The following is a 14,910-nucleotide window of genomic DNA, read 5'->3' as shown; positions in this document are numbered from 1 at the left end:
AGAACTACTAAAGATCTATTCACTTGACACTGGCACGTAGATTACCCATAAAAGTTTAAAATAAAAGGCCTTACAAACAGGGAGCTGTAACCCCTCTCGGTCATCGGAATCAGAATGTCTCTGTTTTCTCTCTCCACACAGATTTACGTGTAACATAACCTTCCTTAGAAGAGTGGTGTTAAATTCCGGGTCTCAGTGTAAACCTTTCTGAAATAATTATAAAGAAACAGAAAAGCTTTGTAGCCCCTGCCAAACCTACTCTGGATAAAGGATTGTCAACATTTAGTTATAGTGTCCAATAGTGTTATTGAAATAGTTTCACTGCAAAAAGTTTACTTAAAACATCCTAAAACTAAATACAAAGGAAAGAGAACAGAGTTGGGGCTCTTAACATAAATGTAACTTAACATTTATAGTTCTAATGTTTTCAAGAATGTGATTTGTTTTTACCCATAACACATCCAAGTCCATACAGTAAGAGTCTGACTGATGATGGCATTCCTGTGTAATTTTTAAGTCACTTGTTTCCTGTGGCTCCTACTGTTGTTCCTCTCCAGTTGCAGAATAAGTACAAAGTCACTTACTCCTTGGAAGAAAAGTTACGACCAACCTAGATAGCATATTCAAAAGTAGAGACATTACTTTGCCAACAAAGGTCCGTCTAGTCAAGGCTATGGTTTTTCCAGTAGTCATATATGGATGTGAGAGTTGGACTCTGAAGAAGGCTGAGCGCCGAAGAATTGATGCTTTTGAACTGTGGTGTTGGAGAAGACTCTTGAGAGTCCCTTGGACTGCAAGGAGATCCAACCAGTCCATCCTAAAGGAGATCAGTCCTGGGTGTTCTTTGGAAGGACTGATGCTAAAGCTGAAACTCCAGTACTTTGGCCACCTCATGCAAAGAGTTGACTCATTGGAAAAGACTCTGATGCTGGGAGGGGTTGGGGGCAGGAGGAGAAGGGGACGACAGAGGATGAGATGGCTGGATGGCATCACCGACTCAATGGACATGAGTTTGAGTGAACTCCGGGAGTTGGTGATGGACAGGAAGGCCTGGCGTGCTGCAATTCATGGGGTCGCAAAGAGTCGGACACGACTGAGTGACTGAACTGAACTGGGTACAGATAGCTCAGCCTACAGTAAAGTTCTGATGTCAAACATTTAACTTATGTTTATCAACCATTTGATATTACATGTCATCATTTAATACTATTTTTCACTGCAGATGCTCACTCTGGCATTTAGAAACCCTATTAGAATTCTCAGTTCCAAACCACTGTTTTCCAAATATACAAGATCCATATCCCCATGGAAGCTGAAGCTTGAGAGTTCAGTCACATTAGAAGAACTTGGCATACATAGAATAGGCTCTTTTTCTAAAATAATTTTTAATTTGTTCAAAAAGTTAAAACTTAAACAATAGATTTTATAAATCAATGAACACTTAAACACAGTAAATTTTATCTGCATAGATAAACTGCCTTTAGTTTAGATAAATTATAAGAAAAACAGGATAATAAAGATTTTCACTGCTGAGAATTTCATAATGTAAATATCAATATATAAAGGCATAGGGGAAAAATATGTACCAACTATACCATATTAACGAATGCCTACTGGAGCTCAGAATAGAATAATTTGTCTTGTATATTCATATTTAGGGGGAAATAACTAGAACACTATAATACAAATATAAAGTATAATGAATAGCAACTATAAACAGATACAAATTGTGTGCAAAGTCTGCCATAAACTTTGAAAAAAATACAGATTTTTGTATACAGAAGCTTATCATTCTGGTAGGTTTCAGTGAGAGAAAAGGAAAAGCAGAAAAGACTAGTGCTGTGCTAAATTATTCTATCTTTCTGTTATCCTTGCGGGTTGGGGGAAATTTTGAGGATTTTAATGATAGTTCAGGTTATTAAATCAGGCAAAACTGGTATCAGTGACATCTGAATTCACAAAGCAAGAGTTTGTGGAAGAGAAGTCAATAGGTCTGACTACTTGGGGCTTTGGTGGGCGGTGATTTTCCCTAAGTAACACTCTTTAAAAGAAGTTGGTTGTACTAGACATATATAATGATCCACTTAGTCCTATCTTTCTATAATTTCACCATAAATAAAGAATTGAGAATATAACTGCAAAAGGTAAGAACATTTTAGTTCAGGGAAAAATCACAGCTGTTTTGCAAATCAACTCTTGAATGCAGTATGTGCATGCATATGTATAAATATATTGTTATACAGTTTCCCATCCAATTTTGTTTCAGTGACTTAAACACATCCCAACACGGGCTACCTATTATTTATAGTGTTTCTTATATTCTTGGCCAGCCTATTGAACAGCTCTATAACGCAACTGTGTACAGACTTTGGCATCACCAAGGAAATTGAGCCCATTAACATCTTTAATTCTTTACCCGTCTACCTACACATTTATCTATAACACATGTATCCTTGCCACTTTCCCCATGATCTTGGCTCATCTTCTTCAAAGCCAACTGCTATAAAACTACACTCATTCTTATCCCTTTAATAATTTTCTCTTTCTTTATTCTCTTACAAATATCTCTTTCTTCTCAGTCCACAAACTTGGTCCAGTGTTTCTCATTAATGACATGAAATGGAACAACAATGACAATTTCTTCTCTAGATACACCTCTCTCTTTTCTGTTAATATTAAACTTCTAGAAAGATCAGCTATGCTTATTTCTACCTCCCATTTCTCCTCACTTCTTTTTGATCTGGCTATCCGTCTCCTGTCCAGCAGAAGTGATTACCCATGGCCATTTCTCAGTCTCCAAACCTAGTAAAATGCAAGCATCTTCTCAAAACTTATAACCTTGGGACCGTTTCTTCTTGGAAAATCTTTATCTCCTCATCCTTCAAGATAAGATCTCTCTACAAGAAATAATACATCTAGGCTACCAATGAGTCTAAATTGGCTCCAGACTTTTTTTTCTGTTTACTAAAGAGTGAAAACTGATTCTCTGGCAAATGCAGAGAGCCATCTAAATAAACCAGGTACATCACTCCTGCCATCTTTAGTCACTTTCCAAGGTGTGAGCTTTTTGGCCATCTATTTCCTCCCTGTGCTGTCACCTTACACCACTCTGTTCATCTGTGACTCACCTTCCAACTCTCTCCTCCATCCCAAACTCCTTCATCTTGTCTTCTTGAGTCTTCACTATCCTTCCATGGTTGACAAAATGCTGTTCGCTTCTAACCTCTTCTCTGAAAATTCCCCTGCCTTTTGTTGTTCAGTTGCTAAGTTGTGTACAACTCTTTGTGACCCCATGGATGGCAGCACACCAGGCTTCCCTATCCTTTACCATCTCCTAGAGTTTGCTCAAACACAAGTCCATTGAGTCAGTGATACCATACAACCATCTCATCTTCTGCCGTCCTCTTCTCCTCCTGCCCTTAATCTTTCCCAACATCAGGATCTTTTCCAATAAGTCCGATCTTCACATCAGGTTGTCAAAGTACTGGAGCTTCAGCTTCAGCATTAGTCCTTTCAATGAATATTCAGCATTGATCTCCTTTAGGATTAACTGGTTTGATCTCCTTGCAGTCCAACAGATTCTCAAAAGTCTTTTCTAGCACCACAATTCAAAAGCATTAATTCTTCAGCATTCAGCCTTCTTTATGGTCCAACTCTCACATCTGTACATGACTACTGGAAAAACCACAGCTTTGACTATATGGACCTTTGTAGGCAGAGTGATGTCTCTGCTTTTTAATATGCTGTCTATGTTGGTCATAACTTTTCTCCCAAGGAGCAAATGTTTTTTAATTTCATGGCTGCAATTACTGTCTGCAGTGATTTTTGTCACTTATAAATTGGCACTTACCAAGAGCATTACTGACTGAACAACAAAGGCATCTGCCATCTGCCTTTACAGAGAATGAATCCCTTGCTGCTATAGCTGTTAACCCTCAACAATTCCTGAGGTAGTTCAGGGTGGACTGAGGCACTCTGTGCTCCAGGGAATCTGGTGGGACAGGTCTTTAGATAGTTGGATGTTTTTAGGAACAGATTTTATGATCTCAATCCTTGCGTCTCCTCATATTTTGAGAAGCACTAAATCCTTTCATGGTAACAGCAGATCCTCATGACCAACAGAAAACTTTTGTAAAATGAGAGCTTCATGGCCCTGAACTCCCCTTTCACCAAAACCTTATATATTGACTTTCCCCCACTGCCATTTTGGGACAGTCTCTCAGAGCTATCTGAGATGCTGCCTCCCAGGCTGTAGTCCTCATTTTGCCCCAGATAAAACTTAACTAGCAACTCTCAAGTTGTACATCTTTTTTTATGGTAGACATTTTGGAACCAAAGAAAAAATCTGCACTGTTTCCACTTTTTCTCCAAGGGAATACCCCCAATTTTAGCCTTCACTGACATCTAGCTTTCCACTAAGAATTCTGCTTCTCCTGCAGGCCTTATTTGCAACTGTTCTTTCTTACCCATATTATACAAGTCAGGGCTGGGAAGAGACTCAGCTGTCTCCTTATTTCTTGTTTATATTTTCAGGTACATTTTCCCTCTGCTAAGTCACTTCAGTCGTGTCTGACTCTGTGCGACCTCATAGATGGCAGCCTGCCAGGCTCCCCCGTCCCTGGGATTCTCCAGACAAGAACACTGGAGTGGGTTGCCATTTCCTTCTCCAATGCAGGAAAGTGAAATGTGAAAGTGAAGTCGCTCAGTCGTGTCCGACTCTTAGCGACCCCATAGACTGTTGCCTACCAGGCTCCTCCATCCATGGGATTTTCCAGGCAAGAGTACTGGAGTGGGGTGCCGTTGCCTTCTTCAAGCACTGGAGTGGGGTGCCATTGCATTTTCCCTCTACCCTTATATAATATCCTGTCTCCTTGGGAGCCCATGCATCCTGCTTTGTTTCCCTCTACTCTTCTTATCATTCTCTCCATCACCTTCACTCTCTCATCATTAATACATGAACACTGGCACAGAGCCTATGGGTTCCCTCTGTGTCTACTCTATTTACATCTTATCACTGTTATCAAAAGTACTTGCCTCAGGAAACCACTGGTCCAAGGACTATGAGAGACACAGGAAGTAAACCTGGACCTGAACTACAGACTGGAGCCAAACCCAGTCAAACACTTTGAGATCTATAACTCCTAGTCCACCTGACGATACATGATGAAGAGATAAATGTTTACTGTTGGTTTTATGGGCTTCCCTGGTAGCTTAGCTGGTAAAGAATCTGCCTGCAATGCAGGAGACCTGGGTTTGATTCCTGGGTTGGGAAGATCCCCTGGAGAAGGGATAGGCTACTCACTCCAGTATTCTTGGGCTTCCCTTGTGGCTTAGCTGCTATTACATAGCATGGTTGTAGCAACAGCTGACTGACACATTGAGAATCTCATTGGACCCTCTTTCTCAGTTTGATTAAAAACAAAACAAACACCAAAAACAAACAAACAAAAAACAATCAGAATTCTAGGTTTTATTCTCTAAATATTTCTTACTTTTCTTTTCTCCATTTAATCACTTAACTTTATATCCACATCACCTCTTATCTGGACTACCGCAATGGTCTCCTAACTATTCTTGCTTCTCTCCTTTTTTAAAATCCTTTCAAGTCCCCACAACCAACAGAGTGATATCATTATACTATAAAACTGACCACTCTGCTCCTTTAATCTGTTTAGATTCTCTGAGTCTGCAGGATTAAACTCACTTTCTTCCATTTGGTAGGAGTTCCCTGTGATCTAATCTCTGCCGGCTTCTTCACCTCCTAGCTTGTCCCTCTCCCCTCTGCACTCCTGCCATACAAACTGCTTACAGTTTCTTGAACACACCATGATGTTTCAGGTTTTCATAACCTTCCATGAGCCTGAAATGTGTTAGTTCACTGACTTTTTCTATTCGCCAACCTTCTATTTATCTTTCAGATCTTACTATGGAAGCAGTTCTTTTCTGATACATGTCACTTTGTATCTCCAGCACACAACAGAATACCTGTTACAGAGTGGGTGTTTAAAAAACATGAGTGGAACAGAAATAATTTTGAAATGTGATTTGTAAAAAAAAAAAAAATGTAATCTCTATTTACTCATGAAATAAAGAAATGCACACACATACACCATATTCAAATGGTAAATAATCTTATCTTATGATATATTTCTTTCTAATTTGTTTTGATTCATTGAATTTTAGAGATAAACCACTAACAGTTTGCAATATAGGAGATACAGGGTTGCTCCATAATCAAGTTTCCATAGAAAAAAATCCTAGATGTTATCATTAATTTCCTTAATGATAACATCCTATATCCCATGGAAATGCAAACCAAAGCTGACACAGGTAGGAAATATATACATTTCTTGTGTCTAAAGCTATAGTTATCCGATATAACACGTGACAAAAGCTTAGAAATAAATATCCCAAATAACCATGCAATATTACCTCAACCAACTGATGAGGAAAGAAAGATAGTTCAAGTCCACTCCCCACTTACTCCAAGATATTATTTCCTTATCAACAATAGCAATGAAAAGTAATAAAAAGCAGTAACTCAATTAGAAGACTCAAACATGAAAAATGACCATGGTTGGTGTTCCAAATTTTAAATGCATATTTTAACTTAGATATTCAATAAAAGTATGAAATACTAAGACTCAACATAATTTATGGAACATCATTTAATAGCCCACTACTCATATTAAAGTGACTATCCAGTCATTTTATGTTTTATCTGTTCTTTCACAAAGATCCAGCAATTTCTTTAGCTATATTCGAACATTCTAGATTTGAAGTTTACACATAATGCATTTAAAGCAGAAGGTACGATCTATCAAGCTAGCAACTTGCATATTAAGCTCTCAGCCTTTGCTATAGGATATATCACATACACATTTGCTATAAATTATGCATAATGTATGTACATCACATGCATATTTTCTCTCACACATCTCTTCACTTGGCCCACACATTCACATGTACACATGCATGCAGAAAAAAGAACGCACAAATTATCAAGATTAGATACTCTTCTGCTCAATTAATTGCCTTAGAGAAGTTATACCTGTTGTGTTCCTAGTTCAGCTAGTTGATGTTACAAAAGGTAAAGTAAGGATTTATAGGTATTTTGACATGTGTGTCATGCCTTCCAACTAGACTGTGTCTTACTCCTGTATTCTTCTCAGTTCTTGAGATGGTGAGGTATTAGGCATAAGCTGGTGGAAAATAAAATGGCCAATGCATGGCATCTGCCACACCATATCTGGATTTATATCTTAACCCCAAGAGTTACCAACCGCAAGAACAAGGACTTGTGTCTTGAGCTTCAGCTTCTCAACAGCAGTGTGTGTACCCACTGTCCTTAGTGGTTGCAAGGCATCTCATCTGGAAACATCCCCCCTAGATTGCTGATGAATCTTGCTCATTAATTGATAAACTCAGCTCAGGAAAGGTCTGCACTAGCTGCCAAACATTACTTTTACAGACTTGCCTGTTTTACAGCTGTATAGACAGGTGTTTGAGACTATAAGAAATTAAAATAGAAACAGGAAAGCTTTTTAGTCCATTTTGCTAATTAATATGTCAGAGCTCATAAAGAAGGACTCATCGGCTTTCTTCAGCACTGCATCATCTTAAAGAGCTGGGTCAGCAAGGATCTCTGCAGACAGTCAATACATATTAAAACCGTTCTAAGCAGTAAATCAAAACAAAATAATATGAAGGCACAGTTTAAAAAAAGTAAAATTTATAAGCCCTTTCTGTCTGAATGCTGAGGAGCACTAAACTATTGGTTTCAGTGTCAGTTCAGTAAATTGGGCAAAAGAAAAGGATTCCTTCTCAGACATACTGTCCGAGTCTGTGTATAGCAAAAATCAAAGCACAATTTTTTTAAAAGCTATAACAAATTTGATGTCATTTTCTCTGGATTCTAATGTTCCTTCTGAATGTTTGTCATTTAAAAAAATGGTTTTATTTTTTAAAATATACATTTTGCTGAAGTTTATCCCTTCCCGCATTGCTAGGACTTGAGTTTTGTCAAAATTAAATCAGTGAGACAGTTAAGGGAAAAGGTGAAAGACAGCTTTTTGGTTTTCTAAGACTCTCTAAAACTTATGACTTTTTTCTTAAGGGAACCAAACAAAAAGTATTTTGTTCCTAACTTCTCTGAGTAAGTCTCGCCATCCCATAAGTATTAATGCCTCTCATATGTGGAGGAGGATCTAATAAGATTATAAACAGGAGTACCAGCCTGGCATTTTACTTGCCAAGGTGTGAGATGCCATGCACTGCCAGGGGAAAGCCCCTGAGGCAGATGATTAGAGAGGTCTCAAGAATACTGGATTGATTCCAGAAGAGGTGAGGGAATACTATATTTTGGGCCAAAAATGTTAGAAAGATTTATCTTACCTAAGACTTTGATTTGATCTGAGCTCTGAGGGATCAACCATTTAAAGAATAAGCCAAGGAAAGGGTGCCAAAAACACTGTCACAAACTTGGGAGGTACCCAAGCCAGGCCAACAGATGGAACTTGGCATGAAACGGCTCTCTACCCACTAAGTAGCTGACTCAGAAGAAATTTTAACTCAGATGAATTTATTAAAATGTTGAATATCATCCCAAATAAGAGGATAGATGACAGATTTAGGTCAGCACATACAATTTAATTTAACTTCCTGATGGTCTTGGACAGTATGAAAGCTGTCCACATTTTTATAATTAAAAAGAGACAGGGAGAGATATTCTTTCTTCTTAGTAAAAGAGATACTACTTTGTCACCCGAAAATTCTGGAGGAAGGATTAGGGGAAGGGAAAGATGAAAGGAAAAGAAGCTGACATTGGCAAGATAAGTGTAAATGATTAGGCAACATTGTACATTACAATCCAAACTGGCAACTTGCTTAGTAGTATAGACTGTAGCAGATGGAGAATACAGCTCTGTATTAGGGGAATGTTAAAAATGACAGAAAGAAGTTGCCAGAATCAAAAGGACCCTTAATTCTCTTTCACTGTTGTTAAACTGCTGCTATCACCAGGGCCTCATGGAAAATGTTCTACCCAAGTGCAGCCAATGAAGAGAGCTGCCCTTTACAGGAGGGATGAATTCTTGAGGATTACTATAATTTAAGACTTTAGTAGCAACTTTTTCTTTAAGGCTGCTTTTTGTTCTCTCAGTACTGTCTCGAATGTTTTATAGAGTGCTCTCATTTAATGGAACTCTACAGCACACAATTTTAGGTGATTGGTTAGCTCTCTTTATTGTGTTTAATTGTATGCCACTTTTGATTCAAAATTATCAAGTTTCTGGTTGTTTTCAGCATTTTCCCTGGTTCCACAGAGAGCCAATGAAAGAATTGATGATGTTGTGATAGGATAAAAAAGTACTTAAACTATAAGAATAGTGAATATTGTAATAATAGCTCATCAGTAATGAAAATCTTCTTTAAAACAGTGCTTCATGGGATATGAAGATCATTAGTAATATTTCTATTACCAGCTAAAATAAAGCTGCCATGTGAAGCTCATAATTAATCTAAGAGTTTTAAAATTATGCCATTTTTGCCATTTTCTTTCAATTTGGAAGATTATTTCATGTTTAGAGTACTTCTTTACTAATATCTTTATTTCATACTACATGGAGAAGGCAGTGGCACCCCACTCCAGTACTCTTGCCTGGAGAATCCCACGGATGGAGGAGCCTGGTGGGCTGCAGTCCATGTGGTCGCTAGGAGTCAGAGACAACTGAGCGACTTCACTTTCACTTTTCACTTTCATGCATTGGAGAAGGAAATGGCAACCCACTCCAGTGTTCTTGCCTGGAGAATCCCTGGGACAGGGGAGCCTGGTTGGGTGCCGTCTCTGGGGTCACACAGAGTTGGACACGACTGAAGTGACTTAGCAGTAGCAGCAGCAGCAGCATACTACATAAAGATATACCATTAAATTTACTTAAAATACTATAGCAATATACTCAGATAATGTTTGCATTTAAAAATAGTGACAATAATTTTTAGTTACTAGCTAACAGTAATTTGTTTGGAAACAAAGTAAGATTAGAATAACATTTGATTCCCTGGAAAAAGGCAGAACATTTATTAATCAGTTGTTTTCAAAACTCAAGTTGATAAACATTCTTTAAAAAATGCTTCCTCTACTTACACTGAAGTGCATCTCAGTTCACAAAAGAGTTTATATCTTCAAGTATTAATATGTGTAAGAGAACTAAGGACAAGTAGTTGTTGTCTAGTTGCTAAGTTTTATCTGACTCTCTGCAACCCCATGGACTGTTGCCTGCCAGGCTCCTCTGTCCATGGGAATTCCCAGGCAAGAATACTGGAGTGGGTTGCCATTTCCTTCTTCAGGGAATCTTCCCAACCCAGGGATTGAACCTGCATCTCCTGCATTGGCAGACGGATTCTTTATCACTGAGCCACCAGAGAAGCCCAAGGACAAGTAGTAACAGTCATTTAAGATGAACAAAATGTAGACTATCCTTGGGAGTTCCTTGGTCATGGGAACTTCCTTCTCAGACTCCTAAAAATATTTCCCGTGGTAGAGAGTTTAATGGACGAAGATGATGGGAACAAGCAGCATGTGGCAATTTATCACTCCTACAGAAATCTTTTCTTTCACAGTGATCTAACCTCTTAGGCTCTTTATTAGAAGGGGCAGAAAAGAAAACATCTAACAGTTGCAAACCAGCCCTTTCCTGCTGTTATCACTAGTGAATTTAGAGAAAGAAGAAAAGGGAAAAAAAAATCATAATCTTGCCCTGGAACATGATGGAAGTAATGAGGCATCAAGGCCACTTACTGCTGAGAACATAATTGGCCCATAAACACAGGAGATACTTGGTGATGGGAACAACTTCTTTGTTTCAAAAATGAAGGGATGCCAACACATCATAACCCTCCTGTTGTTTAGAGCGGTATTTCTAAGAGTAAAATGGATACTATCCCCACAAATAATGCACCCTGTACTTACTAGCTTAAAGTGTTTTCAAATAATGTGAATAAATGATGCTGAAGGAAGTGCAAAGGAATAGAAGGTAGGTCACTTGGCAATGAAAGGAAAGCTTGGATTTTAGACCTGATGGTATCACACACAAAATACAGAAAGAGCCTGAAGACCCTCAGAGATCCTTATGGGCTTGCTAGGGCACCCCCCCAAGGAGCTCATACATAAATCATCTCAGGCCCAATCCCATTTGATGACAGGTAGAAAGATGATTCCTTTTTGAGAAGGAAGAAATGGCCACGTTTTCCTTATTTTGGAACATCTTTGACCTGCTACTTTAATCATTGCAGAAAAAAAATTCAAACTTTCTTGGGTTTTCTTAGTAATTTTTTGTGACTGCAAGTGTTCAGCTGGTGTACAGGTTAAAGATTTTTGGTTTTATAATTATTTTTTGGAAATCTTTCTTCCTTCTTAAACATTTGAGTCAGCATACATTATGCTACTATTGAGACGGCCAAGCAATAATTCATCTTTGTGGAAGTCAGAGACATCTCATGTATTAATGAGCAAGCCTTTCAGTGACAAGTGGATGGAAACAGGTTCCAACTACTACTCAAACACAGCCAGAGATTTCCAGGAAGGAGAATATAAAGTCAGTGACAAGGAATTTCTTACCCGATTTGTGTCCAGCCAATGAATGGACTTTGCTTTCATCTGGCACTGCAAAGAAATAAAAGAGATGAGGATCAGATCAACTTGTAAATCAGCCAGTTTTTGAACAATAAATTAATATAGATTTGTAGTAAGTGAAATCTTTTACTGGCAAAGATTTGAGAAAAAAGTTTCCCCAGCCTGCCTGGGGCATCTCATTTCTCTTGGTAGGTATTTTAAAGACAGTTATGAAGAAACATATGTTCATTAAATCTTCTTTGAATAGAATTTCATTCTTTTGAATTGTTTTAATATTTTCACTTATTTGAACTGGACTGTTGTTTCTGTAGCCACAAAAACAGAACTTAAACTCAAGTATCTGGGGCTGTAGAATATATAATAAGACTCTTTGTGCATAACAGCAATATGCTCAGTCCCCAAGGATCGAATTTCTGTATCTGGTCAAAATGGACCAAAAGGGAGCAAATTTACAATTCCTTCTGAAAAATGTATTTTAAAATAAATATAACAGGAAACAATAGCATTCAAAAGATAAGATCTTCATCAGGCAACAGAGGACAGTGACTCTGTAGAGATGGAAAAGAAGTAGGGTGATTCCTACAGTTGCTGCAGTTTACTGTCTGGAGAAAGTCTTCAGATTGTGGTGTAAGAAGGGGAATATAGGCAGAGCCCAGGAATATGCCAGTCTGAGGATGCGAAGCTGGAAATCCAGGGAAAACCAGGGCAGACAGAGCTTAGATCAGAGAATTAGAGAGAAGAGAGGTATACAGAATTCTTTCTGAGATCTGCAGAGGATCCCTGCAGGTATTTAATTAATTGCTAATGATCACATGATGTGAGGAAACTACCCAAAACCTGGGCGAAAACTACCCCAAAGAGGAAAGAACACAGTGCCTGCAGTTCTCATAAGGCTGGGAATAAAGTTCCCCTTCCCAATACCCAGAGTGAAAAACTTCATAATTTAGGGGCATCCATTAGAATAGGAGGAAGGATATTGCGTCAGCAGTGAGTAAAAATGTAAGCGAACATAGCTCTCATGAAATGGATATGATTTTGAAAGACACAAATTACCAAAGCTTATATAGGAAGAGATAATCTAACAGCTCCATAGCTTGTTGGTTTTTTTTTTTTTTTTTTAATGGATTTGTAGTTCAAACTTTGTGAGAAAGAAACCTCTAGACCCAGATGACTGCCTTGATGAATTCAACCAAAAATTTAGGAAGAAATACTACCAATTCTCCAGAAATTCTTTCAGAAAATTCAGAGGAGAGAACATTTCCTAACTCATTGTGAGGCTGGCATTACCCTGATATAATATCAAGCAAAGGAAGTCTATGAAAGCTACTAACCAGTATCTCTCATGAACGTAGAATCAAAGTGTTCTTAACCCTTAGGCAACTCTGCATGGATTATCACCTCAATATTCAACAACAGCCATTCAATATTCACCATGTGTCATAGTCTATATTAGTCTGTGAAACTCTGGTGGCTCAAGGGTAGACACAAAGCAAGGGGGAATTTGCTAACAGAAAGATCTCCTTCATTTCCCCAAACATTCGATTGGTCTCAGAGTAATAGGCCTCTCCTTCCTTTACCTATAACATTCAGTCTATTTCACTGATCCGGTCACTATACAAAAATTTTCATAAATCTTCCCACACCCACCTAGCCCCCTTTTCCTAAGCATTTCTTTATTTTCTAGATAGAAACATTACATGTTTGTGATTACCCTGGTATTAATATTAACTTGCTTAAAAATCATGTTAGACTTTGTGCTTCCAGGAGGAGATGCCAGTCGCTATGTATCAGGCTCCAGTTGTGGGCCAAATTCTGTCTTACCCTGTTCTGAAAAAACTTGCAGTGGAATCTGTTGTATAAATGGAAAAAATAGTGGAAAACAAGGATGACGATTAAAAAAAATATTACTAGTAGCTAATACTTAGCACTTATGATATACAAGTTCTACCCTCTACCTTTTATATCTATTAATTCATTTAATGCTCACAGTAACCTGTGATGATGGTTGTTATTATCTTTACAGATAAAGAAACTGAGGCACACCTCGTAAGTGGAGGAGCCAAGGCTTAAACAAAGCACTTTTAATCACTCTACTATAGTTGTGATGAATCATAGAAGAGTTATAATATTTCTCAAATTATTGACAATATGAATCCAATGTAAGAAAAGCCCTGACAGACACTCTTATGTTAGAATACTATTACCTTTTAAATTAGAATACATCTTATGAATAGAAACTTTCTATCATGATCAATATTAACAGTGTTAGCTATAATTTTGTTTAACATGTTCAGAATTCTACAGTTTTAATGGATTCAAGCCAAAATAATTCATTTCCATTATACAGATGAGAAATCATCTGAGATAAAAATCTTGACTTATTATTTTAATATATTTATTAACTTTATTAATAAATGTAAAAACCAGAGCTTCATAGGTAAATTTATTTTACCTATCTGTGCCTCAGTCGCATCATCTATAAAATGAGGATGATACTGCTTTCCAGGTATGCTTAGAGTGAACGTTATATATTGTAAGTTTATGCAAAATATGTAGAAGATCACATGTGCTTAGTCGCTCACTCTCAGTCATGTCTGACTCTTTGCAACTCCATGGACTGTAGGCTGCCATGCTCTTCTGTCCATGGGGATTCTTCAGGTAAGAATACTGGAGAGGGTTGCCATGCCCTCTTCTAGGGGATCTTCCCAACTCAGGGATCGAATCCAGGTCTCCCACACTGCAGGCAGATTCTTTACTATCTGAGCCATGAGGGCAGCCCATAGTAACTGCTTAATAAATATTAGTTATTAAATCATCAGTAATGATAAACTAAATAGAAAAATTTACATAATTTTACATAATAACATGATAGCTTATAATCGGATAAATGTGACTTAAATTCCAGATTTACCAGGAAAGTTAGTAAGTTCCATTAAACTTCAGTTTCTCAGTGTGAAAAATAATATAAAACACTATACAAAGAATTGTGAAAACTGAGTGAAAAACATTTACAAAATCACTTAGCACAGTTTCAGGTATGTATTTCTCAATAAATGAAAACTTTTGATAAATGGAAACTGTGAGAGTGGGAAGGGTGGTGAATTTGATGATGCTGATGGTGTTTATGACTTAACCTGCCAAGGATTATAAAGGAAAAGACTTCATAGGATATTTTCAGTTGCATCTCATGGATAATCCAACACTTACAACAGGTTTCACCTTTCAGTTTATCTGGCTCTGAGTTTATTTTGTAGTCGAAAAAGGCAATATATATACGG

General features: G+C 37.7%; 1 protein-coding gene across 1 annotated transcript in view; it reads right to left on the bottom strand.

Annotated features, from left to right (window-relative positions):
- Window positions 1-14,910, bottom strand: part of PARD3B (par-3 family cell polarity regulator beta) — a 1,152,531-nt gene that overhangs the window by 387,829 nt on the left and 749,792 nt on the right. Inside the window, exon 16 of the mRNA XM_027565061.1 lies at window positions 11,618-11,662. Within this exon, the coding sequence (XP_027420862.1) occupies window positions 11,618-11,662 (45 nt within the window). The remainder of the gene's footprint in view (window positions 1-11,617; window positions 11,663-14,910) is intronic.

Source organism: Bos indicus x Bos taurus, chromosome 2 (assembly GCF_003369695.1).
Source record: "Bos indicus x Bos taurus breed Angus x Brahman F1 hybrid chromosome 2, Bos_hybrid_MaternalHap_v2.0, whole genome shotgun sequence".
Lineage (NCBI taxonomy): Eukaryota > Metazoa > Chordata > Mammalia > Artiodactyla > Bovidae > Bos > Bos indicus x Bos taurus.
This window is presented reverse-complemented; position numbering and strand designations above follow the sequence as displayed.